The sequence below is a fragment of the Miniopterus natalensis genome, chromosome 6 (genome assembly GCF_054644295.1).
Source record: "Miniopterus natalensis isolate mMinNat1 chromosome 6, mMinNat1.hap1, whole genome shotgun sequence".
NCBI classification, from domain to species: domain Eukaryota; kingdom Metazoa; phylum Chordata; class Mammalia; order Chiroptera; family Miniopteridae; genus Miniopterus; species Miniopterus natalensis.
In genome coordinates, this window is record NC_142086.1 from 86,781,903 (window position 1) to 86,805,663 (window position 23,761).

Sequence of the window (23,761 nt, forward strand, 5' to 3'; positions counted from 1 at the left end):
CTTTCTCAGATCCCCAGGGCTGCTGTAACAAAGCACCATACACTGGTGGCTTAAAACAACAGAAATCTGTTCTCTCACAGTCTGGAGGCCAGAAGTCTAAGATCCAGGTGTCGCCGGGGCCGCTGTCCCCTGTGTGGTGGCCGGAACTCCTTGGCATCCCTTGGCCAGTAGCTGTTACCACTCCAATCTGTCTGACCTCCACGTGCCTTCTCTCTGTGACTGTATCCGAACTTCCCCCGTATAAGGATCCCGGTCGTATTGGATTTAGGACCGGGATAACCTCATCTTAACTAAGTTGCATTTGCAAAGGCCCTGGAGGGCACGTGGGAATGTCTGTGGAACTGATGAGTAAGCAGGCAGAGAGCAGGCCCTGCAAACAGACTGGAAAGGAGAAGACCGGACAGACAAGAAAAGACCAATTTGTGCTGATGGTTTTTCTCCTTTTCTCTGCTTTCTTGTAAAATGTGACTTCTCTGGCCCCCACCACCCCTCCTCCACTCTCACTTCCTGTTTCCTGCCTCTCATCTGAGCTGTTTCAGAAGCTGAAACCACCAGGGCTGGATGTGCCCGAGAGAAGGCAGCTTCTTCCTGAACAAGAAGCGGCGGCGGGACTTTCTCCTGCCCTCTGACCTCACACACACGTCCCCAGCAGCTTCCTGTGCCAGCCTGGGGGTGCTGGGGACATGGACCCCTGGAACCTGCTTGCAGGGGGAGCTCCGTGGGTGTGATGTAGATCCTCGGGGGGCCAGGTAGCCCCTTCTCTTGCCCTGTTTTATTTCCACTTGTCTGCAGGGCAAAATCCTACACAGGCACCTTGCAAGGCCGGCTCTGGCTTTGACCTTGGGAGCCTTGTCCTTCACCCAAGAGGCTCTGAGCTCATTTCTGACCTGGTCCCGGAAAACCAAGAAGACTGATAGTGCTCCATGCCTACTGCCACCAACCTCCTCGCTATCTCCTCAAATGACAACGTCTTAGTCAGCTGGGACCACCCTAACAAAATGCCACAGACTGCGTGACTTAAACAACATAAACTTGTTCACAGTTCTGAGGATGGAAGTCCAAGATCAAGGTGCCAGTATGGTCAGTTTCTGGTGAGGGTTCCTCTTACATTTTATATGGTCACCTTCTTACTGAGTCCCCACATGGCAGAGAGAGAGAGAGAGTGGATGAGAGTGAATGAAGGAGAGGAGGGCTCTGGTGTCGCTTCTGATGAGAGCACCAATCCTATCAGACCGGGGCCTCACCCTTATGACTTCATTTAACCTCAGTAACTTCCTTACCCCTGATATACCCACCCTGGTGGGCTTAGGGCTTCAACCTGTGGATTTTGAGAGGACACAAACTTTCAGTCTGTGACAGGCGGAGGCAGAGAAGGCAGGGTCTGGGTTGGGGCACTGGACACCCTGGTGCCGGGAGTTCTGGCATTACCCCCTCAGTCCTGCTAAGGCTGGTGTTGTAGGCAGTGGGAATGGCTCTGGGTGTTAGTCTGGTGGAGTCAGACGGGACTTGGGTTCAGCAACCTTGGTACTTGAGTTCTGGCTAAGAAAGAATTCAGAGTCAAGACCCAAACTGCACGTAAGAGAACATTTACTTATAAAATTATAGAGGTAGAAGAAGCAATTCCTAGGAGAAATGGGCTTAGGAAACAAGTTCTAGAGGCAACAGAAGGGCCCTTGGTGCTTGGGAGTGGAAGCTAATAGTAATGTGCCTGGGGGAAGGGGAGAGAAGCCGAGGGAAACGGAAAGAGAACGGGAGGGGCTGCTCCCAGGAAGGAGAACACTGGGTCCTCCATCCTAATGGTTTTCAGGGTGGAGAGCTTAGGGGCGGTCCCAGGGGATGATCTCAATAGGCTATTCAGCAGCTTCCCAGGTGTGTCCTGTCAGGGCTGTGGTCCCCACTGATTGATTGGTCGGCGCCAGGACAGGGGGTCATTATCCAGTGCAGCTGGTCCTGAGGTCAGCTGTGGCTGGTTTCGTTGCTTTTCTGGGCCTGGAGCTGAAACACAACTGAGGCCTAGATGTTATCTCTAGGGGGAAATGCCAGGGCGTCCAAACTGCATGACTAGCAATATGCAAGGGGAGGAAAGGCCAGCCTGGGGCCGAGGTCCCACCCTATTCTACAATTGTCCATTGCTAGGCACCTGGAGCTTTCCACTCTGGTGATCTCCTGTACCTGGCCCATTGTCCTTGCTCTGCTCAGGTCTGTCTAATTACCCACCACACAGCCAGGACAAAAACTGGGCTCTCTAAAATCCACTCACTGCAGACAGAAGAAGAAACAGAGAACTCCGAACAATTCGAGGGTGGAAGCAGGGAACATTTGCAAGGAATCCGGCAGGGCTGTGCGGGGCCAGCAGCCAGCCAGCAATCAGGGCGGCCACCCAGATGTGGCTGAGATAAAACAGCCAACCCCAGCACAGCTGCCTCTTGCCAGAGGAGGAAAAGGCATTTTCTTAGTGGGTGAAGGTGTTAGGGACCCATCAGATCAAAGGCAGGGACTTCCTAGGGAGGCTGGCAGAGAACGTGGGCTGGGCCCTGAGTGGGAAAGCCAAGGGATCTGAGGTATCAGTCACCATTGGGGATGATTCTGGAAGCCTCCCTCAGGCTCTGCAAGCTGCAGAAGCCCCGAGCCAGGTAGGCACGGACACTGGCTGTGTTATTTAGGTTGGTAATATTAACGTAAGAAAACATTCAAAACTGTGAAGAATTTTTGTGAATTTATTTGAGCCAAACAATGGACAGCTGCCGGGAGCCAGTACCTTAATGGGTTGAGATCATGCTCCGGGGAATGGCAGTTTTGCACCTCGCTTTATACGTCACAATCAAAGGGGGAGACGTAAGTGGGTTACACAGAATCCATTGTGATAGATTAGGGGGGTGGGAGAAAGCCAAGCAGGGAAACCTCGGGGACTGGGTAAAAAGTAAAACGATAGACACAGACTTCTTTTACGTGGGTGGGTACCGGATAGTTAACAAGATATCAATAACAATGAGAGGATACCTGGTCTTCGCCCCGTGCTTTGAGGGTCCGGAAAAAGGGGAAATGACTTTGTTTTGCAAAGTCCTGTGTTAATCAGGTATGTTATCTCAGATGCAAAAGACAAGCGACTGGCTTAGTTAAGGTGAAAATTAACCTCTGTTAGGGCAAAATACTGCCTTAGGGCATGACTACCCACCAGACTGCTTCTAGTTAAAAAGTTTTAATTTCAGACCACCCTTTGTGGTTATTTTATTTAATTAATTAATTAACTTATTTATTTAGTGTGGTTATTTTAGGTCTCTGAGTTTGCAAGGCCACCAGCAGGCCTGCTCTGAGCTTTTTAGGTTTAGGATATGGCCCGTTTGTCCACAATATGTACACTTCCTGAGTGGGCTAAGGTGAGTGTCCACCCACAGATCCCGCGTGTACTGAGTGCCTCTCACCATTCACCCCAAGTAAACTCTGCTGCAACGGGGGAGGGGGCTTGTGGGGTGAAAAGGGGCAGAGGGCAAAGCGGGGGGTGGGAAGAGCAAGAGCTGGGGGTCCGAAGGAAGGTGAGTGAGTCTTCGCCTCTCACCAGCAGGGTGCGTGAGGGCCCTAGGGAGGCTGAGCATAGTATTTGTGCTCTTATTAAGACTCTAAAACTCACCTGTAATGCTCAGAAGCTGAGTGGGAAGGGCCTGGCAAGCCATCGGGTCCAGACTTGTCTGTTGTGGGTCCTGAGCCACAGCAGACTGCACCCTGCCCTTCACTCTACAAGGACAGATCAAATTGAAAACATGAGGCCTAAGTCTCCCCGTGGAAAATCAGGGGAGAGGTTTCCCTCCCCTCCTTTCTCTTTGAGCACATACTTCAGAAAACTTGTAACTGAAGGACTTGCTCTTCTCTTTGAAATGTACATAAATCCTTTTGGAGACTAGATTGGCATTTCTTGGCTTGGTGACCCAACACGTCTTTCTCCAGGGCCTGGGAGCATCTCTTTCTGATGCAAAGATCGAGAGAGATGGGCCCCACCCTCCGGTCTGTGTGGGAGGATGAGAGCCTGGCCTGGGTGGGCCTCTTGCTTTAATTTACAAAAGGACCTGCCATAAAGAGGTGAGAAGTTTATTTTTCCTCTAGTTAAAGCCAATTTGTGAACAGATGGTCACCCCTGTTGTGGGGTGAGTTTAGGGTGAACTGTGTGTGACCAGTAGTGCTTAAAAGTCCTCTTACTTGGGGACCAGTCATTATTTATTTTGAGAACCCGATGTAATGGGCTGCATCTTCTCGGTTACAGAGGAGGTGAGAGTCCCTCTATGTCGTCTCCTGGTGGATTGCCTGTGGCGCCCATTGTGTTCTGGTTCTGACGCTCATTCAATCATAAAATGCTCTCTCTTCCACCTTGGTGAGCGGTTTTCTGAGGTGGGAGCAGATTTTTTCACATCCACAGAGACACTGGTTCCAGGGACAGGGAGCATGCTCATCCCGTGTGCTTGTGCATGTATGTGAGCGTGCCAGCGTGTGTGCATCTGCAGGTACATACCCACGTGAGTATGCGAGTATGCATGTGCATGCGTGAGTGTTCAAGCATGTGTGCCAGCATGCACCTTCCTACATGTGAAAGTGTGTGAGTAGACACGTATGAGAGCATCGGCACATATACATGCACACTTAAGTGTGAGAGTACAGATGTGCATGAATGAGTGTGCTTATGTGAGCGAAGGTGTGTGAGTGGACACATTAGCGTGAGCATGCATGAATGTGGACGTGTGAATGTGCCTGTAATATGTATACGTATGAGAGTGTGAGTGTGTCTGTGTGCACGCTTGAGTGTGAGTGTGTGTATGTGTGCCCTTAAGTCCAGCACAGCACCATGGCGGCTGCCCCTGGTCTCCAAGCTCTTGGACACCGAGTGAACCCAGGGATCTTTACTGGATGCACCTGTGGCCAAGCGCACCCTGGAGGTGACAGACATGAAGTCCTGGGGGACATCCCCTCCCCGCTGGGTTGCGTTGCATGGTTACTTTCTCTTCAAAGTGTTTACGTGAAAAAAGCAGACGTGGAAAATCCCTGCGCTGATCATGTAGAAAAGTAAATATGTCTTCGTAAAAACTGGAGGAAGAGACCTCACTGGAGATTAAATTACGCACACACACACATCCTTCTTGTGCCTGTGGGAAAGGGAGTTTGAGGGAGAACCGAGCTAGAAACAGACTGTCATTTTTGAGTTTTGTCTTTTTATTGTATGAGTTTTAGTATAAAGAGAAAGTGTGTGTGTGATGACAGTTGATGGAGAATTCCCCATTAGCATGAGTGCCCAGCTGGTAAAATGTCTTGGCTCTGCTGCCCCCCCCCCGGGGGGGGGGGTGGTGGCTGGATGTCCTGCTGGTGGGCTCTGTGGCCAGACAGGGCGTGGAGTGGAGCGTGCAGGACTCAGCCTTCGGGGCTGACTCTCCCCCTCACTGGCGGTGCGGCCTCGCTGACCCTCAGTTTCTCCTTCTGTGCCACGCGGATAAGGGAGCTACTTCCTAGGGCGGTTCTGAAGTTGAGAGGAAACGGTGCACAGCACCCATTTCCAGTTTTAAAATGCACCCCTATCCTTGGTTTTGCCTCCATGCGTCACAGCAATGGCCACACATTATAGGAGCGAAACATTCTGAGAGATGATACAGTAGGATATCCTAACAGAGGCTCACCTCACGTTCTTAAACATTCAGATTTACCTAAATTATAACAGTTTCTATTTATTCTGTTAGGGCTAATTAAATTTTATTTTCTTGACTATTATAGCTTTAAAATGTACTCTTTTCTTACTGAAACTTTTCCTAACCTCCACTCAGCAGTCGGTGAGCGGGCCCTGCTCTCCCGGTTTTCCATAAAGGGCGCGGCCTTCCCGGCGACTGGCGCTGAGCCCCCTAACGGCGCCGTTGTCTCCAGGTCCTCTCTTTGGTATTTGTTGTCCTGGCATGTGCCACTTTGCCATTAACCACGCAAACGCAGCAGCTGATCGGCTCAGAGCTTAATCTACCGAGAGCAGAAGGCCTAGCAACGGGATGCGGGCGCCGGCTCGGAGCTCCCTCCTGGGAGAGCGTTTAGTGTTTCAAACACAAGGGACTCAGACTTCTGGACCCTCAGCCAAGATGGGTCTTTGTGGCCCTATTTGGAAGCGTCCTCCGCAGAACTAATGAGACCTTCATGTAATGCTCAGAACCGTGCCTCGGTTGTCGATAGCATGCCCTGAAAGGCAGCCCGCGGGGGCAGTGAGACAGCAGCCGCCAGACAGTATTTCACAGGAAATTTTAAATCCATTTCACATGCAACAGGACGGCTGCTGGAATAAGAGACCAGCCATGAGCCTGTCGCCCTTCAGTGTGTTTTCTTTTACTCCCGTGGCCCTCTCGGGATCGTGCTCACGGGTTTATAGTCACACAGAGTGGTGGTCTTTATGGGACAGGCCTGTGTGAGCTGCCGCTGTGGCTGCATTGCGAAGTTTTGTTCTGCCGCTAAAAGCGTCGTTCAGGGGAGCCCGTCGTGGTCTGTGTTGTCCCGTCCAGATGCCCTGCGTAATGTACTTTCCCGCTCTCCCCGGGTGGTTCGCTCGATGCTTTTCCGTGTTAAATCCTGACAAGGAATGAGCATCTCTGGGACCGCAGCTTCCTGGCCCCCAGGCAGGCCCTGAGGAGCCATCCCTGGGTTGAGGTGTAGGGACATTTTCATGGCTTTGGATCTGAACTGTCCACTTGTGGGAAGGATGCTTTTCTGAATCCGATGGACCACTTTGATTTGACGCTGTTTTCTCCTGCCAGTTCGCAACGATAAGGTTCAGAGAACACTTTGTAGTCAGGTCTGAAGTGTGTTTTCTGCGTAACAACGAGATGGGACCCAGCGATGTGGCCCAGGGGTGGGTACTCACCTTTCCTCAAAGATGCCATCTGCCTGGAGTGAGAATGGGCTGTGACATGCAGGCGCCCCCAGGGACACGGCCGTGGCAGTGGCAGGCGTTACCGAGAAGGCATAAGGGACTGCTCCCTGAGAGCGCAGCCTCTGAAGCCGTTGCCACTGTCGGCAGCACAGGGAACAGAAGGGCCCTTTCTCCAGCCCAGGCGGCCCAGACCCTCTGCGCTTCTGCCCAGGAGAGGCCGAGAGCCGCCAACCCTGCCCAACCATGCTCAGCACCCTTGGGCTGGCGCTGCTGCTTCCGCTCAGCACCGTGGGCTCCAGCCAGGCCAGCAGCTTCACAGGTGAGGGCTCCGGGCTCCATGTGGGTGATGCTGGAGGAGGGGGGCTCCCTGGGAGGGGGTCTCAGTGAGTGAGGACAGCGGCCCTGCCGAGAGCTGGGCAGGTGGATGCTTCTGCTTTGCGAGAGTACCATCTGTCCCTTCTCAGCAGATTTTCTTGTAGCCACAGAAGAGGTGGCATGTGCCTCTGAATCACCTGGGGGCTGTGAGTTCAAATTCGGATTCTGAGTGGACGGTCCGGGTGGGGCCTGGAACTGTGCATTTTGCCGGTGGTGCGGGTGATGCAGGCCCACGGGTGACAACGAGAGCAGACTCAGATGAGGTCTCTGCACGTTGCAGTCCTCAACTTGCAGACCTGGAGGCCCAGGTGGTAAGGCCATGCAGCCAGCTGAGGGCCATTTCTACCAGGCGACTCTGATAGGGAGACGGGATCATGAAGTGGACTCTCTGTCCAGCTGCCCCTTACCTTGGGCTCTGCCAGCCCCCCGTTGCCTCAGTGGTAAATGAGGGTGAAGGTGGCCCGTGGGGGAGCTGAGTGAGGGCCCGTCCAAAGGTTCTGAGAGGCACATGGTCAGCTGCTAAAAAGCATTGGATTCCTGAAGCCCCAGATTTCAAAGGATTGAGATCGGAAACCTTTTAAATCACTTTCCTTGTGAAACCGGTCTTGTTCTGTTGGGAACTTAAACAGGTCCATTCTGTTCCTATAATCAACTTCAGTTTTGCTCTGGTTTCAAGTTTTTCCCCCTTAGGATTTTGGTTTAATTGTGCTCGTTTTCCCTTGATTTTCCCTTTGGGATGGGCTATGTGTGAGCCGCACAGCTCAGCCGCAGAACGAGCGGGACTATCGCGGAGCCAGAGGGGACCCAAAGAGGTGTTTCATGACCCCTTGTGACACATGCAAGTACACAGGGGCAGGAGCTCAGTGACGCCCAGGGTCGCACATCTGCTTGGTCTCATGTGCTCAGTGCTGCCTTTACAGGCATCATTCCAGTTAATAGGCACCATTCCAGTTAATAGGCACCATTCCAGTTAATAGGCACCATTCCAGTTAATAGGCACCATTCCAGTTAATAGGCACCATTCCAGTTAATAGGCACCATTCCAGTTAATGGGCATCATTCCAGTTAATCCTACAGCCCAGGGCATAGCTGCTACTTTACCAGTGACAAGACCGGGGCACCCAGAGTGCATGAAATGGGCTCAAAATGACACAGCTGGTGTATGTGACGCTGGTGTGAACTTGGGTCTTCTGACCCCAGGGCCCAGGCTAGCTTTGCAGCCTGAAGATGTCCCACCTCTGAGACTGGAACTCAGGACCCCGACTCCTACGCTGATGGCTCTTGAAGGGCTTGGAGGGGACCCCGGTGGCTTCTGGGAGAATGTAAACAAAAAAACCGAGCAAGTTAATCCCAAGTGCAGTTCTACAGGAGATGTGTGTGAGTGTGTGGTGTGTGCGCTAATGACCGGCTAGGGCTTTGTCACCAGCAGGTGGGGACCAGTGACTCTCTAGAGATAGGGACGAGATGCCAACGTTCATTAGTGGTTGGCGCCTCATCTTAGGTTAAGATGAAAAACAAAATCTAGGTCCACCTTGCCGAGGTCTCCGTGCGGGAAGTCCTTGCGCTTTGCCTTGTTAGTCCATCACTTTCGCGGTGGCCATTGGACCTACCCCCTCATCCAAGTCTCCCCTAAGCTCTGGGCCAAGTGACCCTGGTCTCCGAGGCCAATTTCTCCTGCCCCACCCACATAACAAGGGACCTCCCATTCCTTCCCCAAGCTTACTGTCACCACCCTTTTGGTGGAGACGGGCAGTGGTGTCTCCGCTCCCAGAGGCCCTGCCACCTGCAGGGGTGATGGGGAGGCAGCCAGGTGGCTCCCTCCCTGTGGGTGGGCTGATTCAGCACTGAAGGGGGCCACCTACTCCAGTACAGCCCAGAGTAAGGCTGGGGGCTGAGGGCTGGCTCAGTCCATTTCCTCCTGGGGAGCACTAGCCGCTGAGTCTCGCTTTCTGCACACTTGGGGGCTGCTGTGCCTCCACAGGAGGGACTCTTCAGGGGCATTGCCCCCTGCTAGGGATACAATGACTTATGCTGCAATCCTGAGTTCCTCTCCAGAAACCTAGCCTCTCTCTGAGGATTATCACTATGAAACTGAGCGCCTACCCATTGGCCATACAGTCTCATAAAGCTTGGAGCTCAGAGTTGGTAATCTGAACGTGTGAAGTAGATTCAGATCATGCTTTTATTCTGCACTGAGCCCTGAGTGCAGAGAGCCCTGTGCTGGCCATGTGAGCTCCCTGGGCTGCCTGGCCAGTGCCAGAGGCTGGGGCTTGAGCAGTGGAGATTTATTCCCGCACAGTTCTAGAGGCCCGAGGTCTGAGATCAAGGTGTCTGCAGGTCTGGTTCCTCCTGTCGGTTGTGAGGGAGACTCTGCCCCGTCTTTTCCCCTAGCTCCTGCTGGTTGCAGCCAGTCTTGGGGGTTCCTCAGCTTGTAGAAGCATCACTTCGACCTCTGCCTTCACCTGCACATGGCCTTCTACCTGTGCCCATTCCTGTCTCTGTGCCAAATTTCTCCTTTTATAAGGACACCTGTCCTATTTGATGGGGGCCACCTACTCCAATACAACATCATCTTAATTATATCTGCAAAACCCTTGTTTCTAAATAAGGTCACATTCTAAAGTGGTGGCAGCGAGGACTTCAGCATATGAATTTTGGGTGGGGGTCACAGTTCAGCCCATAACAGTCCCTGCTACATGAGACAACAGAAGCTCCCTGGACAGATGAGACACCCCAGGGCCACACCATCCATGACAAAGAGGCACAGGGCTGGCAATGGTAGTGGGTACCACAGGGTCAGAGAACCGAGTGACCATGCTGATAAAGGGGCCGTGGGCACAAAATCCACAGTGCCACCCTACAGTGGGCACTATGCCCTTTTCTCTCGATAACGACAGTAACAGTCGGACTGAGCTTGACCATCTATGACCCCTCACGTGTGCTTGAGATTTCCGTTTATTTATCTTCCATCTCATTCCATAAAAGGGTGCTTTGCCATCTGAGCCTGGTGTGTAGCAGGTTTTCAGTATAGAGCTACTGTGGTCATTGTTACTGGTGCATTTCCCATGTGACAAACTGTGGCTCATGGACAGTAAGAGACGTGCACAAGATTTTCCAGCTGCAGAATCTCAGAGCATGAATCAGAAAACGGGGACCTGAGCCCTAGAAGCCTGACTCCTCCGTGTCCCCCGGGGCTGCGGGCAGCGTGGCTCGGCCCGGTGGCAGCTCCGCGTTCTGTACAGGGGTTTCTCAGGCGGCAGGTCTCTGATTACGCTTTATCCCTCCGAGTTCACGCTGCTGCGCTGACTTCTCAGCGGGCTGGAGGGCAGATCCTGAGGGGCTACATGAATGCGGGGATCTTGTTTCACTTGCTCCTGTAGAAGTTAGATAACCCCTCGCATCGATGTGACTCTGCTGTTTGTTCTTTCTTTGGTTCCTCCCTCCTTCCTTATAGACAAAGGTCTGTCCTTACTGAGCTACCAGCTGTGCAACTATAGTGTGACCCAAAATGTCCAGAAAGTAGAGGCCGTCCGGATGTCCCATGTGACCTACGCCCCCTGCGGCGGGTGGATCCCGTGGAGGCGGTGCCCCAAGACCATTTATAGGACCCGGTACCTGGCAGTGGACGTCCCCGAGTCCCGGAATGTGACCGACTGCTGCGAGGGCTACGAGCAGCTGGGCCTCTACTGCGTCCTGCGTGAGTCCAGGGCTGTGGGTGGGCTGCGGGCCACTTCCCATTTCTTCCCCCAGGGATAGTCACTGTTCACATCCATTAGCCCTGAGCTTGCTAGATCCTTCTGGAACACCTGCTCTTAACCCTGAGCTTCAGGATCATCTGGAGGGCTGTCCAAGCACAGACCCCTGGCCCTCCTGCTGGGCTTCAGGTCCAGCAGGTCAGGGGTGAAGTGCAAGTTCCCGGGTGATGCTGATGCTGCTGGTCCGGGGGCCCTGGTTTGAGAACCTTTGTTCTGTGGTTCCCAGACCTGGCTGCGCTCCGATGGCCCCTGGGCAGCTTTAAAAACACCGATGCCCGGTCCTGCCCTCAGAGACTGTGATGGACTTGGTATGGGGCATCGCTCAGGCCTTGGGATGTTTTTAAACCTCCCTAAGCTACTGACCAGTAGCTGAGTTTGAGAACTAATGTTGTAGTCTCTTCTATGTTGGCAGTTGCCCTTCTCTTTTTAAAAATTGTAGTGGATGCTTTTTTTTTTTAAATCTGAAATCCTAATCTGAGCTCCAATATGTGAATGAAATGGGAGGGGTCCCCTTAGTCCCCCCTACTGCTCAGAAGCCCCCAAGTCCTCTTAATTCCTCAGTGGGGTTTGGAAGGTGCTTGGGTTGGTTCCCAGGGTGACTGTGCCGGGCCAACGTCTGAGGCCAGGTGGGCTGTGCTATGTGTGGGTTCAGGGCTCAGCCTCTCCGCATGCAGGGAACTTTCCAGATCTCTTCCAGGGGAAAGGATGCATATGTGAGTGTGTGTGGGTGGTGGTGAGTGTTACATATGAGTCAATACCAGATCTCAAATGAGTTCTAAGCAGTCAGAAGGTCCCCCTGTCCCCACCCATCATGGGGAGAAGTGGGAAGGGTGTGACTCCAGGGAGTGTCAACGGGGTCACCCCGAGTTCTGAGGGCTGTCACCTCCAGTGTGCACAGAGCCCCAGCTCAGGGGTTCCAGGAGGGGATCCCACATGACCCATACCTGGGGCCTGAGGCCAGTACAGCGTCAGGCTAAGGCATGGACATCACACCCCAGGGGTGCAGACCTCCTCCCCACACCAGCAGTGACAGGATGTAGCCCTGTGTCCCGCAGACCTGCAGGAGGCTGCGTGGGCTCTGCACGCTGAGTCATACTGCGCCTCCTCCCTCAGGTCCCCCAAACAACTCAGCAACCAATGGTCTAGAATGGGAAGAGCATTGAGGACATGTGCGCTATTTCTTTCACTCTAAGTGACTTTTTAATTTTTAAAAAAATTCAGCATTAGGAATGCAATGGTAACTCATACATTATTTTATTTAAAAATGTATCTTTTTACTATAATTACAAATATGAATATATGAGCCACGCAGAAACGCTGGAAACAGAGAAGAATCTCACAGGGACAGGAATGCCTGCCACTTTCCAGGGCCCCGTTCAGAGGGTGGGGACAGAGATTTCCTGACCGCTCGGGGCTGGGTCTTTAAATGACACCATTATCACTAACACTTGCCACCACCAGTAAAAACCAGGTAGTGCCACTGACCTCAGGGTCCATGGCTTGGTGCCAGTTGTATTTTCCTGTTGGTTCTCTAAAGGGGCCCTCGAAGGGACAGGCTGTCCTCTGGAGGTCCCTCCCAGGTGCTGGGTGAAAGGAGTCCCTTCCTGTGCTGATGCCAGGCCCCGCTCCGCTTTCCCTGTCTTCAAGGGCCACATGCACGAAGGGGCGGCCAGCTGAGCTGCTGCCCTGCCCTGGGAGCAGCTGTCTTCCTGGGAGATGGGGGTCCCACTGTTTGTGGAGGCCTTGGAGCCCATGGCATCTTGGTATGGGCACCAGAATCCAGCGAAAGAAGGCAGGTGTGGCCCGCTCCATTTGTCTTCACCTGTGAAGGCCACACAGGTTAAGATCTGCTGGCTGTTGTGGGGGCTAGTGAGGTCACAGTCCAGTGGCCCCGAGGAGGACCCAGGATTGGCTGAGCCACACCAGCCACACCAGCCACACCAGCCACACCAGCCACACCCTCCAAAGGGTGACCTTTCTGTGAGGGCTGTTTCCCTGCTGAGCTAAACAAGTAAAGTCCCAAAGGAGAGACGGCAGGGAGGGCTGGTGTCCCGTCCCCACCACCTGCCCCCACCACCTGCCAGTCATCTTTCTTCCCCTTAACAAACCAGCCATTAAATGCCTCTCATGGGATATCAGCCCCACTTTTAAAGTGTTAGCACCTTTAATTAGGAACTCACCAGGTGGCTGGAGGGCCAGAACATTCTAGTGAGAGAGTCCCATGGGCAGGGCTGCTCTGGGGAGCTACAGAAGGGGTGTGGCTGGAGTAGGGAGAGTGGGGACATTGGGGGATATGCTGAGCACCTCTGCCTACCTCTGCTCTCAGGGCCAACGCACTGGCAGCTGGAACTGCCCTTGGCGGAAGCATTTATACCACGGGCATTGGCAGCATGACCTTCTCCACGCTGGCACAGGTCCTTCTTCAGGGCCTGACTGTGTGATTAGAGCTCGTTCTGAGAGGCCTAGTGACAGGCTGGCTCTTTGGAACCTGCAGAGATTCAGTCTCTGGAAGTGACTCCCCCCCCCCCCACTGGTTGTTTTGCACAGAATGGGGCAGAGGCCAAACCCTGGATGTGGTAGCCATGGGACAGCTTGGAAATCTGGAGTGCAGGAGGGCCTCCAGGTCCCCCCGGGCGTGGGGTGACTTATGTCTCGGCAACCCTGGGCTCTCAGCTTAGAGGTGTCATCTCCAGGCAGCAGCGAGACCCGAGACCAGCTTCCTCCTCTCCCCTCCCACTCAGCAGCCGATTCACTAAAAGGGGAAGAGCGTTATGAGAACACAAGCGATGTGCCTTTCGGTCTAAATGACTTTCAATTTCTAAAACCTAGCATTTGACACAGTGATAACTCATACATTGTGTTCTTTAAATGTATCTTTGTCCTATCATTACAAAAACGAATGTGCCAGCCACGCAGGAAATCTGGAAACACAGAAAAGAACATAGGACATCGCCCATCAGCCCCCCCCCCCATAGCCGCCATGAACGTTTTCTTCTGTCTTCACTCGGGGCAGGCGTTTTCCAAGAGCGCGGTGACCCCGTTCGAGATTTTGCTGTAGCATGCTTTCACCATTTGGCAGTGTGTCTGGGCCACGTTTCATGTCAATAAATATTGTCCTGCAGCATGATTCAGCGGCCACATGGCATTACCTCACGTGGATGCATCAGCATGAAGCAATCGCCTACCAGTTAACTCCTAGTTGCTTCCAAGTTTTCATTATTGTCCATAATGCTGCGCGAGCGCCTGGTGGTACAAACACCGCCACACGCCCGCTGGGCCATTCCCTCAAGGTGGATCCCTGGGGGTGGCACTAACTGAGCATCTTAGCCGACTCTCACCCGCTGTGGTGACGCCCTGGTTTCCACTCAGCCCGCCTTCCCCACCATCCCGTCGTCATGGCAGAAGGACCCCACTGCACCCGGAGGCTATCCCAGGGCCTCTTTGGGGAAGGAGGGCTCCTGGGAAGGAGGCAGAGAGGGAATGGTGTTCCAGAAGGATCGCAGTTCTGCCCCCAGGAGGCCATAGTGCCGATGCTCAGACAGACCTCCGGTGGGCCATCCCCTAGAACCGCGACGAGTCTTGGGTTGCCAGGCACCGAGCAGTCCTATTTCACTGTTTGTTGAGATAGTGGACGGAGATTTCTGACTTTCTACCACATTGGGATTGTGGACTGTTCTCTTGGGCTCTCAGTGAGCCCAGCCCAGTGGGAAGGAAGGAGGGGAGTCCACGCAGGGGTCAGGTCAAGATGAACTTGACCTTGAAAACATGTCTGTCGTGATCAACAACCATTTTTGGAAGCCGATTTTTCTTGGTGGCCCATACTTTCTTAAGTAAACCTTTTAGTTTAGAATAGTTTAGATAGACAAGTTGCAAAGGCGCTAGAGAGAGTTTCCCCACACCCTCCAACATGTCCCCTAGTGTCAGTGTCTTGTGTCACCACCACACACATTTCCCCGCTAAGGAACCGACATGGGTGCATTGCTCTTAGTTCAACAACACACTTTGTTTGGATTTCACTTTTTTCTCCTCCTAATATCATTTTTCTGTCCCAGGAGCCACCTCACATTTAGTCTCATGGCTCCTTAACCGAAATGCTGTTGGATTTTATGATGGGGGAGAAAGCAGACCTTCAGGTCCGTGGTTGGTGGCCCCACAGGGATGCTGGCACTTCCGTCCCAGGGGCTCTCTGGGCAGTACCGCTTGCTCATTTTTTATGTCCCCAAAGCCAGTTCCTGTGTGGCAGTTTCTCCAGGACTTTAGACATCAGAACAGCACAGCCCAGGCCTGGCCCCTGAGCGGCCACACTGTGCACTCCGAGAACCAGAGCTGGAACCAGTGTCAGGAGGCACCCAGAGGTGATGCCTGAGCAGCTTGCGTAGGATTTTACTGCTAACATCATCAACTGCTGCTTACTCTCCACAGCCCTCAATCGGTCCCAGGAGTTTGCATCAAGGCCTGGGGTCTGCCCGAAGGTGGGGCAGGAAGTGTCCACCTCGCCCTGTACCCTGGACGCCGACTGCCCTGGACTTCAGAAATGCTGCTCCGTGTCGTGGGGCCACCAATGCATGGCTCCCATACCCCAAGGTAGGACCAAGACCTACAGCAAAGGAGGCATCCAGTGAGGCAGCTGCCCATGGGCTGGGCCTGGGCCTGATCTGGTGAAGTTGGGGGGGTGGCGATATCCAGGAACCCCAGCCAAGATCACCACGTCACGGGGAGCTCACAGCTGTGTGCAGGCGCATCCCACTCCCGCTCAATGCAGCGTCTCTGCCAAAATCTGGCCATTGCCGCTTCAGGGGGACAGGAGCTCTCACAGGTGCCCTGAGGGGGGAAGGCTCCCCTGGCAGAGCAGTGATCTGTTTCGCAAGTTGCCTGGGGAACCCAGGCTCCAGTGGCACTCCTTGGAAGCTGGCCTGTCCCGTAGTGGGAATGTACTCACCTGCTCCTGAAACACCCTAGGGACCCGAAATCCTGCTCAGAGCTCCTGCCTGGCAGGTTCGTGGCCCAGCCCTCAGGGCATGTCTGTCTGGTCTGGAAGGTTCTGGTCTTGACCGGGGCTTCTCCCAGGAGAACGGGTTGGTCAAGGTTCAGAGCAAAGGAAAAATATCATATACATTGCCCTGGCCGGATGGCTCGGTTGGTTAGAGCGTCACCCCCTGCCCCAGAAGGTTTCGGGTTCAGTTTCCGGCCAGGGCACATACCTAGCTTGCAGGTTCAGCTCCCGGTCGGGGTGCAGGCAAGAGGCAACCGATCGATGTTTCCCTCTCACACAGATGTTTCTCTCCCTCCCTTCCTCTCTCTCTCAAAAGCAATAAAAAAAACAACCCATATCCTTGCCCAACGGGTGTGGCTAAGAGATTGAGTACTGACCTATGACCCAGGAGGTCGAGATTTGATTCCTGGTCGGAGCACATGCCCGGGCTGTGGGCTCGATCCCTAATAGGAGACGTGCAGGAGGCAGCCGATCAATGACTCTCTCTCATCATGGATGTTTCTATCTCTCTCCCTCTCCCTTCCTCTCTCTGAAATCAGTAAAATATATTTAAAAAAACACACACAAAACCCCCATATCCTCAGGTGAGGATTTAAAAAAAAAAGAAAATATCATATACATTATATGTTATAATATAGTCTAGTATTAATATAGTATAAATAATGTAAAGTATCACGTATCATATATATTAATTAATCTATTTTACTCTATACACCACAGTATACATATTCTATAAAATATATATTACATACGGTATTATCGAGTATACATTACCTTCAGGAATATATTATAGTGTATGCATAGGATTACATAGATCGTAATGTAAGAGAGGTGCGGCACAGGAGGCAGGGAAGTGCCTCATGCCGGTCGGGCGGCAGCCGCCTCCTCCATAGGGGGGTGAATGCAGACGGGCAGCCTCCTGCCTCCAGGCCTCCTGTGCCCCTTCTCACTACAGGGCCCCTGGTTGCCCCCCCCCCGTCGGCCTGGGCCTGTAGCTCATCAGCCTGTGCCCTCCTGCAGCTCCAGAGGGGCCCTCGGCGAGTTCCTGGTACAACGTGACCGTCCTGGTGAAAATGGACTTCGGGGAGCTCCGGCAGGTGGATGCGGGCCTCCTGAACCACATGCGGCTTCTGCACTCCATGGTGGGTGAGGCTGACGCGCCGCAGGCCGCCTGCCCGCGCGGACGGGGCCCAGTGGGAGCCGGGCTCGGGAGGGGTTCCACGAGGGGCCTTAGAATGCCCGACTCGAGCAGATGTGAATTCCGAATTTAAAAACAAAGCTTCAAAGAGCAACAAAATGCACACACAGAAATGTGCAGTTGAGTTTGGTACACGCAGCGCTGTAAGCCCTACGCCGTCACGGTGTAGGACACGGGACCCCTCATCTTCAACCATCTGCTGCTTAAACCGAAGGGTGCCCCAGTGCGGATGGCCTGGGCCCCAGAGCTGAGCCCTCACTGCCTCCCTTGCAGCTCCCAGCGGCTGGGAAGTGCTGGGGTGGCCTTCCAGCCAGGGTGTCTTCACCCAGCGGTGGACCGGGCATTGCTCGTCCTCGCTGCCTGGAGGTTTCTCCAGGGTGATGGTCTGCCCTCATAAGCCAGTGTCCCATGGAGTCACCCCAGGCTCAGAAGGGTCCCACACTTTGTTTAAGGCTCTGCTGTTGCCTCTTGAAATGCTTCATACTTTTTGAATAAGCCCCCCCATTTTCCTTCTGCATTGCTTCCCCACACTATGTGACTTGTTCTGCATGACCTTCAAATCCCACAGACATGTCCCACGGGTGATAGGGTGGGGGGGTAAGACCCCAGACTTGGGTCCCTTCCCTGCAGAACAAATGCTACACACACTCACCTTGCTCTGGGCTGTCCATTAAAGCGGCTTGAGAGGCATTCCGAAAGGTCACTGTCCCTGGACGCCTCCTTAACTGCCCCAGCTGGAGGTGGTTTTGTCTCCTCTGAGCTTGTTGGGGGCAGGGGAAGATGGCCCAATTAGCCAGTGAGAGCGTGGCTCCGGAGCCAGACTGCCTGGGTTTGAATCCCAGTGCTACCACTCATTAGCTCTGTGGCCTTGGGTGAGTTACTTAACCTCTCTGTGCCTTAGATACCACTTTCATTAGCTAGAAATAGTCATAATTTTACTGGAGACAGTGGCTGTGAGGTTTAAACAGTACATGGAAAGAGCTTAAAGAGATATTAGGCTGGAGCAAAAAGGATTCATATAAAATGAGAAAAGGGATCACGGAGGCTAAAAAAATCAGGTGTGCAACATGAAACTGTGGCTGGGTGTCCGGTACCCCAGTTCCTGATCTAACCTCTGTCATGACCTGTGAGGATGAAAACGGAAGGGCCCGGGGGTTAACCTGTGTGCTTTTCAGGGGGTGGCCATGACAGAGCCATAGGCTGGGGGGCTTACATTACAGACATTTATGCTCCCACAGGTCTGGAGGCTGTGGCCCGAGATCAAGGTGTGGGCAGGCTGGTCCTTCTGAGCCTGTGGGGGAAGGGTCCCCTCCAGGCCCCTCTCCTTGGCTTATAGGTGGCTGTCTTCTCCCTGTGTCCCCACAGCATTTCCTTCTATCAGGGTCTGTCTCTGTGTCCAAATCTCTTCTTTATGTAAGGACACTAGTGAGACTAGGCAAAGGCCCATCCGAATGACCTCATCTTAACTCATTATATCTGCAAGGACCCTATTTCCAAATAAGGGCCCATTCTGAAGTCCTGGGCGTAGGACTTCAACATAAGGATTCAGGGGGCTGGGCACTCTTCAGCCCATGACAACTGGTGTTGCACAAGTACTTATGATCTGGTTTGCAGGATTTTACTGGGATGATGACAGAAATAAACCATCCTAGGGGTTCTCTTCTGTAGACCAGTGGCACACGCGCAATTAACTGTAGGCTTGTCCAGGCCGCAGTCTCCCTGCCTGTGTGATGGGGGCGCTTTCCCTGGGTGATGCTCTGACTCTGGCTTCTCAGGTCACCAGTGCCCTGCAGCCGATGGACGCCGCTGTCTACCACCTGCACTCAGCCTGTGGGGACACCTCGACCACAGTGTCGAGGCTGCTGCTGGGCCTGCCGAGGCCGGTGCCTGTGGCCAACGTCTCCGCGGTGTTGGACGGCATCGTGAAGCGTGTCTATGAAGTGATCCACATCCAGGTGCAAGGTGTGTTTTCCCTGCCCTCTCCTTGTGTGTGTGTGTGGGAGGGGGCAGGAGGTGCAGGAGTGGGAAAATAATTGGCAGGTGAGGGGTGGCTGACTCATTTTAGCTCATTCTGGTCCAAACCAAGTTTAAGCTCCATGTTTCCTCCACACGCTCCCACACCCAGGTTTCTCCTTCCATCCAGGTGGGTGCTGGTGAACAGACCCCAGAACAAACCAAGAATTTCTTCCTCCAGTTCTTGGGTTTCTACATTTCCCCCTTGCCTCTTTCCCACCCTAGCCAAGGACATCTTTCTACTAGGAAGCTTGGTCAGCAGACTTTGTACAAATTTGAATTTGGAGAAGCACACAGATGTGGCCTTGTTTCTGGAAGAGATTACCTGGTCTTTCCCTCCCTCCCTCCCTCCCTCCCTCCCTCCCTCCCTCCCTCCCTCCCTCCCTCCCTCCCTCCCTCCCTCCCTCCCTTTGTTTACATCAGGGGTTAGCAAACATTTTCTGAAACGCGTCAGACAGTAAATACTTTGGGTTTCAGGCTGCGTGGCCTCTGTCTCGGTGCTCAGCTACCGTGTGACGTGGAAGGAGCCATGGGCAGGGTGTGAGCAGACAGCTCCCAGGACAGGAGGCAGCTGACTGAGTTCCCTGCTCCCCTGGGAGGGTGGCTGCTCCTGCTGTGAAGCTCCTTCTAGGACCGTGAAGGTCACATACAATGATGCCAGGCTCTGGGTCCTTAATTCCCCTGAAAAGCCACAGATGTGCTTGAGGTCCAAACCCAGTAGTGCCAATAAGAGACATGCCTGTCTGGTCTGAGACCTGCCTGTGAAAGCCCCTGGCCAGAGACCACAGGACCGTGCCTGTAGGTGAAGAGATTGGGGTCAGCGCTGGAGGCAGGGCGAGAGGGCACACCACCGGGCGGGCAGGAGGAGGCAGGTGGGGAGTCTGCTATGGGACGTGGGCTTTGGGTGGTTTGGGGGGGTGGAGCTTTGATCCAGGGCTTTGTTGTAGAGTGGATGCTGTCAGAAAGTGGGGATTCTTACAATGAGAAATTGTATACTAAATTTCATTTCTTCATTACATGAAAAAAAATATACAGCTGATCTATTAAGAAAATAAATAAATGAAATGGTTTCTGGAAAAAAAGAAAGTGGGGATTCTATGATTGAGCATGTCAACAAATCTTATTTATGGAGAAGGGCAAACTAGCCTGAAGAAAAGCTATAATTGCTAAAAAAAACCGAGTCGCTCATTTTGCCCAAGGTGGGGTGATATTTCGTGGGTGACACAGTGGTCTTTTTTCTGTCTGGCTTCGGTAAAATCGTGCAATGGCTTAGCTCTGTCTCACTTTATCCCAGTTGGGGAATAGCCTTGTGTGTTCTGTGACATTGTTTCTGTCCATAGAGAGTGACAGGGCCTGGCTGTAAGAGACAGGCCACTTCTGAAAGTCAGAAGCTGCCCTGCTCTTTCTCAGTCCGGAAAGGTGCCCATCCCCCAGCTTAATTTTCCAGTAGGATGTTTGGACCCATCATTTTATGACACTTCAATACAGCCCCAAAGCGACGGGCTCAGGCAGCCACAGCCACCCGGGCGCACATCGCTGGTGTCCCGGGACGAGGGCCAGCTGCTCTCGGGCTCTCTGAGACGGGGCTCCAAGAGGCCCTGGGGCCCGCTGCCCTGTCCACGTCCTCCGCTCCTAGGACACACATGTGGAGGTTGATGAGAATGACCAGGCGGTCACAACTCACCTCTTCTTCTCTTCGACAGACGTGAATGAGTGCTTCTACGCGGAACTCCACGCCTGCTCGGAAAGGGAGCTGTGCTTAAACACGGAGGGCTCGCACCAGTGCGTCCGCCGCCCAGAGGCGCCGGCCTCGTCTCCCCAGGAGCTGAATCGCACGTGCGAAGGTAAGGTGGCATGGGACTCGAGTAAGGCCCCTTGTCGGGCTGGACGGTCCACAGACCACAGAGACCCTCTCTTCTTGCAAAGAGGGGACGGCTGGCTCATGGGCGGAGAACGGTCACCTAGTTCTCTAGCTTGTTCCTGACCTCATGCCAGGCTATTCTCACTGTCATTCTTCGATCGGACCAATGTTTGCTTATGTGCCGCTCGCTGCGGGGGACGCTGGCAACAGAAACACGTATGGATGGGGCATCGTCTCTGCTCTCGGGCAGCTCAGTGGAGAGCATGCCAGACGCGTGCCAGGCCTGCTGTGCGTGGGGAGGATGCCAGTTGAGACACCTTTGAGAGTGAAGGGTCTGAGTGATACTTGCACTGGGACCAGGGACAGCCTGGACCATCCCTGGGATTACTGATTAATTAGTCGCGAAAGAGAAAGAGGGAAGTGAGGCAGCTACAGATGTCTTGGCCGGCCAATGGAATAGGCGGTGGTTCCTGAGTGAGTTGGGGGAAGACTAGGGTTATGATTATTATTTTTGACAATAATAGTTTAAATTGAGAAGGGGTTGGAATGGAGTGGAGAGGCCAGGGTGCTGACTGAGTGGATATTGGGTGCTGGAGTTCAGAGGGGGGCTTAGCCGCGTATGGAAATTTGGGCTCATCAGCATCCAGGTGGCATTTCACTCTGGACATGGTTGGGGGACGGGAAGGGGGCCTGGGGCCTGGGGCTGAGGAACCCCACTATTTAGAAGCCAGTACAGGGGGAGGGGCTTGCAAAGAAATGGAGTGAAGAGGGAAGAACGGGAGGAAGGGCAGTCTCAGGAGTGTTTATAATGAGGAGGCGGCAGACTCCTGGGAGGGTCTTTTTGGAAGATGGGCGATGCCAAAGCAGGCTTGTGTGCTGATAGTTCTTGCAGCTCTGGGACCCAGTCGAGCCTTCTCCCTTCTGGGAATCTGCTCTTGGACTTCTTCCCTCCCCCAGGGGCTTCCCCAGTTGGAGATGACCGTCACCTGCAGCTGCTCCAGAGGCCAGCTTGTGGTCAGGAGAAGCTTGGTGCCCACAGCCTGCAGGGCTGTCTGCAGGTGAGCAGGGCCGCAGGTGCAGCTGGACGGTACGCAGGAGGCGCTCAGAGGGCACCTTCCAGCTTGCATGCCGTGGCAGGAAGGGTCCGGTTAGCGTGCATTCATTCTTTCACGTATAGGACACATTTTAATGAGTGCCTAGTATGCGCCAGGTACTATGCCTACTGTGCTGGGTGGAGAATAGACTAGAGGGGTCATGGCAGACCCCAAATTCACTCTTTCGTCCCTTAGTGGCAGAACTTAGACTAAGTTTTACGTGGAGATGTGTTAGTTGAGGAGACTAGGTTTCTCTACCTTCCTCAGGTAGGATGGCCATGTGACTCGTCTTCGCCAATGAGACATAGCAGAAGTTTCCGTGAGAGTCAGGAAGACTGCTTAATGGTTATGGGCCCCGCTGAGACCAGGCCGGGCACAAGACTGTGATGGCTGGGGTCCCATTGGCCATCTGAGCCATGCGGTGACCTGAGGATAAAGCGCAGAGGCTAGCGTTGGCGGAGCAAAGACAGTGAAGGGGCCCAGGCCCATCGACATTTGCTATACAAGGCATCCATCTGACGGGGGTCAAACCCTATTAAATGGGGTTTCCTATTACATGGAGCAGCTTATCCCAATCCAAGTGAGGGAGGTAAAGTTCAGGCGGGGTCCTGGAGGCAGGTGGCTGGTGGTGAGACGGCAGTGTGGCGGGGAGCGTGTCGGCTAGACAAGCACCAGGCCTCCTGAGCACAACTGGGCGCAAGCCACAGGCGGGGGGCTGGCGGGGAGGCGGCGGAAGGATGGGGCTCGCGCGGACTCGGTGCCCCTCTCAGACGTCAGCCTCGAGCAGACACCGCTCATTCCCTTGGCCACTAAACCTTTCTCCTGTTATCGCAGAGTCTGATTTATTCCTTCAGCACCATTCTAACAACAGCGAAAGGTAAGTCCCCCCGCCTCCGCACGCCAGCACGCTGTTCTCTTTTTCCCGGCTCGCGTCCAGGTTTCCTGCCCTATTTAAATCCTGCTTTGCACGCAGTTTTATATTCTGCTTTCTTCACTCACCATTATGTCACTCGGGCTTCCAAGAGGCAACCTGGTCCTCGCCATTCCCACTCTCGCGGCTGAGTAACAGCGATGTTGTACAGCAGTGATGCAGCGTCTCAGCTATTTGCCTCACGGGGGGCATTAAGGTGGCGTCTAGCATTCTGCTATAGAGACAAGAACTTCCATTAACATCGTGAAGTCGTTCAGGAGAATATTATTATCATCTGTTCAAACCGCTTAATTTAATTTGCATGTCAAGGAACGCGACAGTGAGGACCCTCCCTTTGTTCAGAATAACAGCTGCTTACGCTGCAGTCAGCCGGGCTCTGTACTGAGCACTTTACAGTATCACCGTATTTAATCCTTAGAACGACCCTCCCCAGGCAACTGCCCCACAGCGCATCCCCCAGAGGCTGCCCCTTTTCACAGGGCTGTGCCACCCAGCGGCCATGCCCCTGACCCTCTGCACGGATCAGGAGCTGACCGGAGTCCTAGAGCCTTTGGCATCCAGAACTCAACGGGCTGAGTGCAGTGTCCTTCCTGACCCTTCCCGCTCTGCTGGGGGGCGAGGGTGCAGGCTGGGGGACGACACTGGGAGGGGCTGGTTCCCA

At 53.7% G+C, this 23,761-nt stretch overlaps 1 protein-coding gene across 1 annotated transcript in view; it reads left to right on the plus strand.

Annotated features, from left to right (window-relative positions):
- Positions 1-7,123: 7,123 nt before the first annotated feature.
- UMODL1 (uromodulin like 1) overlaps positions 7,124-23,761 on the plus strand; it is a 44,270-nt gene continuing 27,632 nt past the window's right edge. The window contains exons 1-6 of the mRNA XM_087817938.1: positions 7,124-7,199; positions 10,710-10,952; positions 15,433-15,594; positions 17,024-17,145; positions 18,977-19,163; positions 20,918-21,058. Of these exons, the coding sequence (XP_087674064.1) occupies positions 7,124-7,199; positions 10,710-10,952; positions 15,433-15,594; positions 17,024-17,145; positions 18,977-19,163; positions 20,918-21,058 (931 nt within the window). The remainder of the gene's footprint in view (positions 7,200-10,709; positions 10,953-15,432; positions 15,595-17,023; positions 17,146-18,976; positions 19,164-20,917; positions 21,059-23,761) is intronic.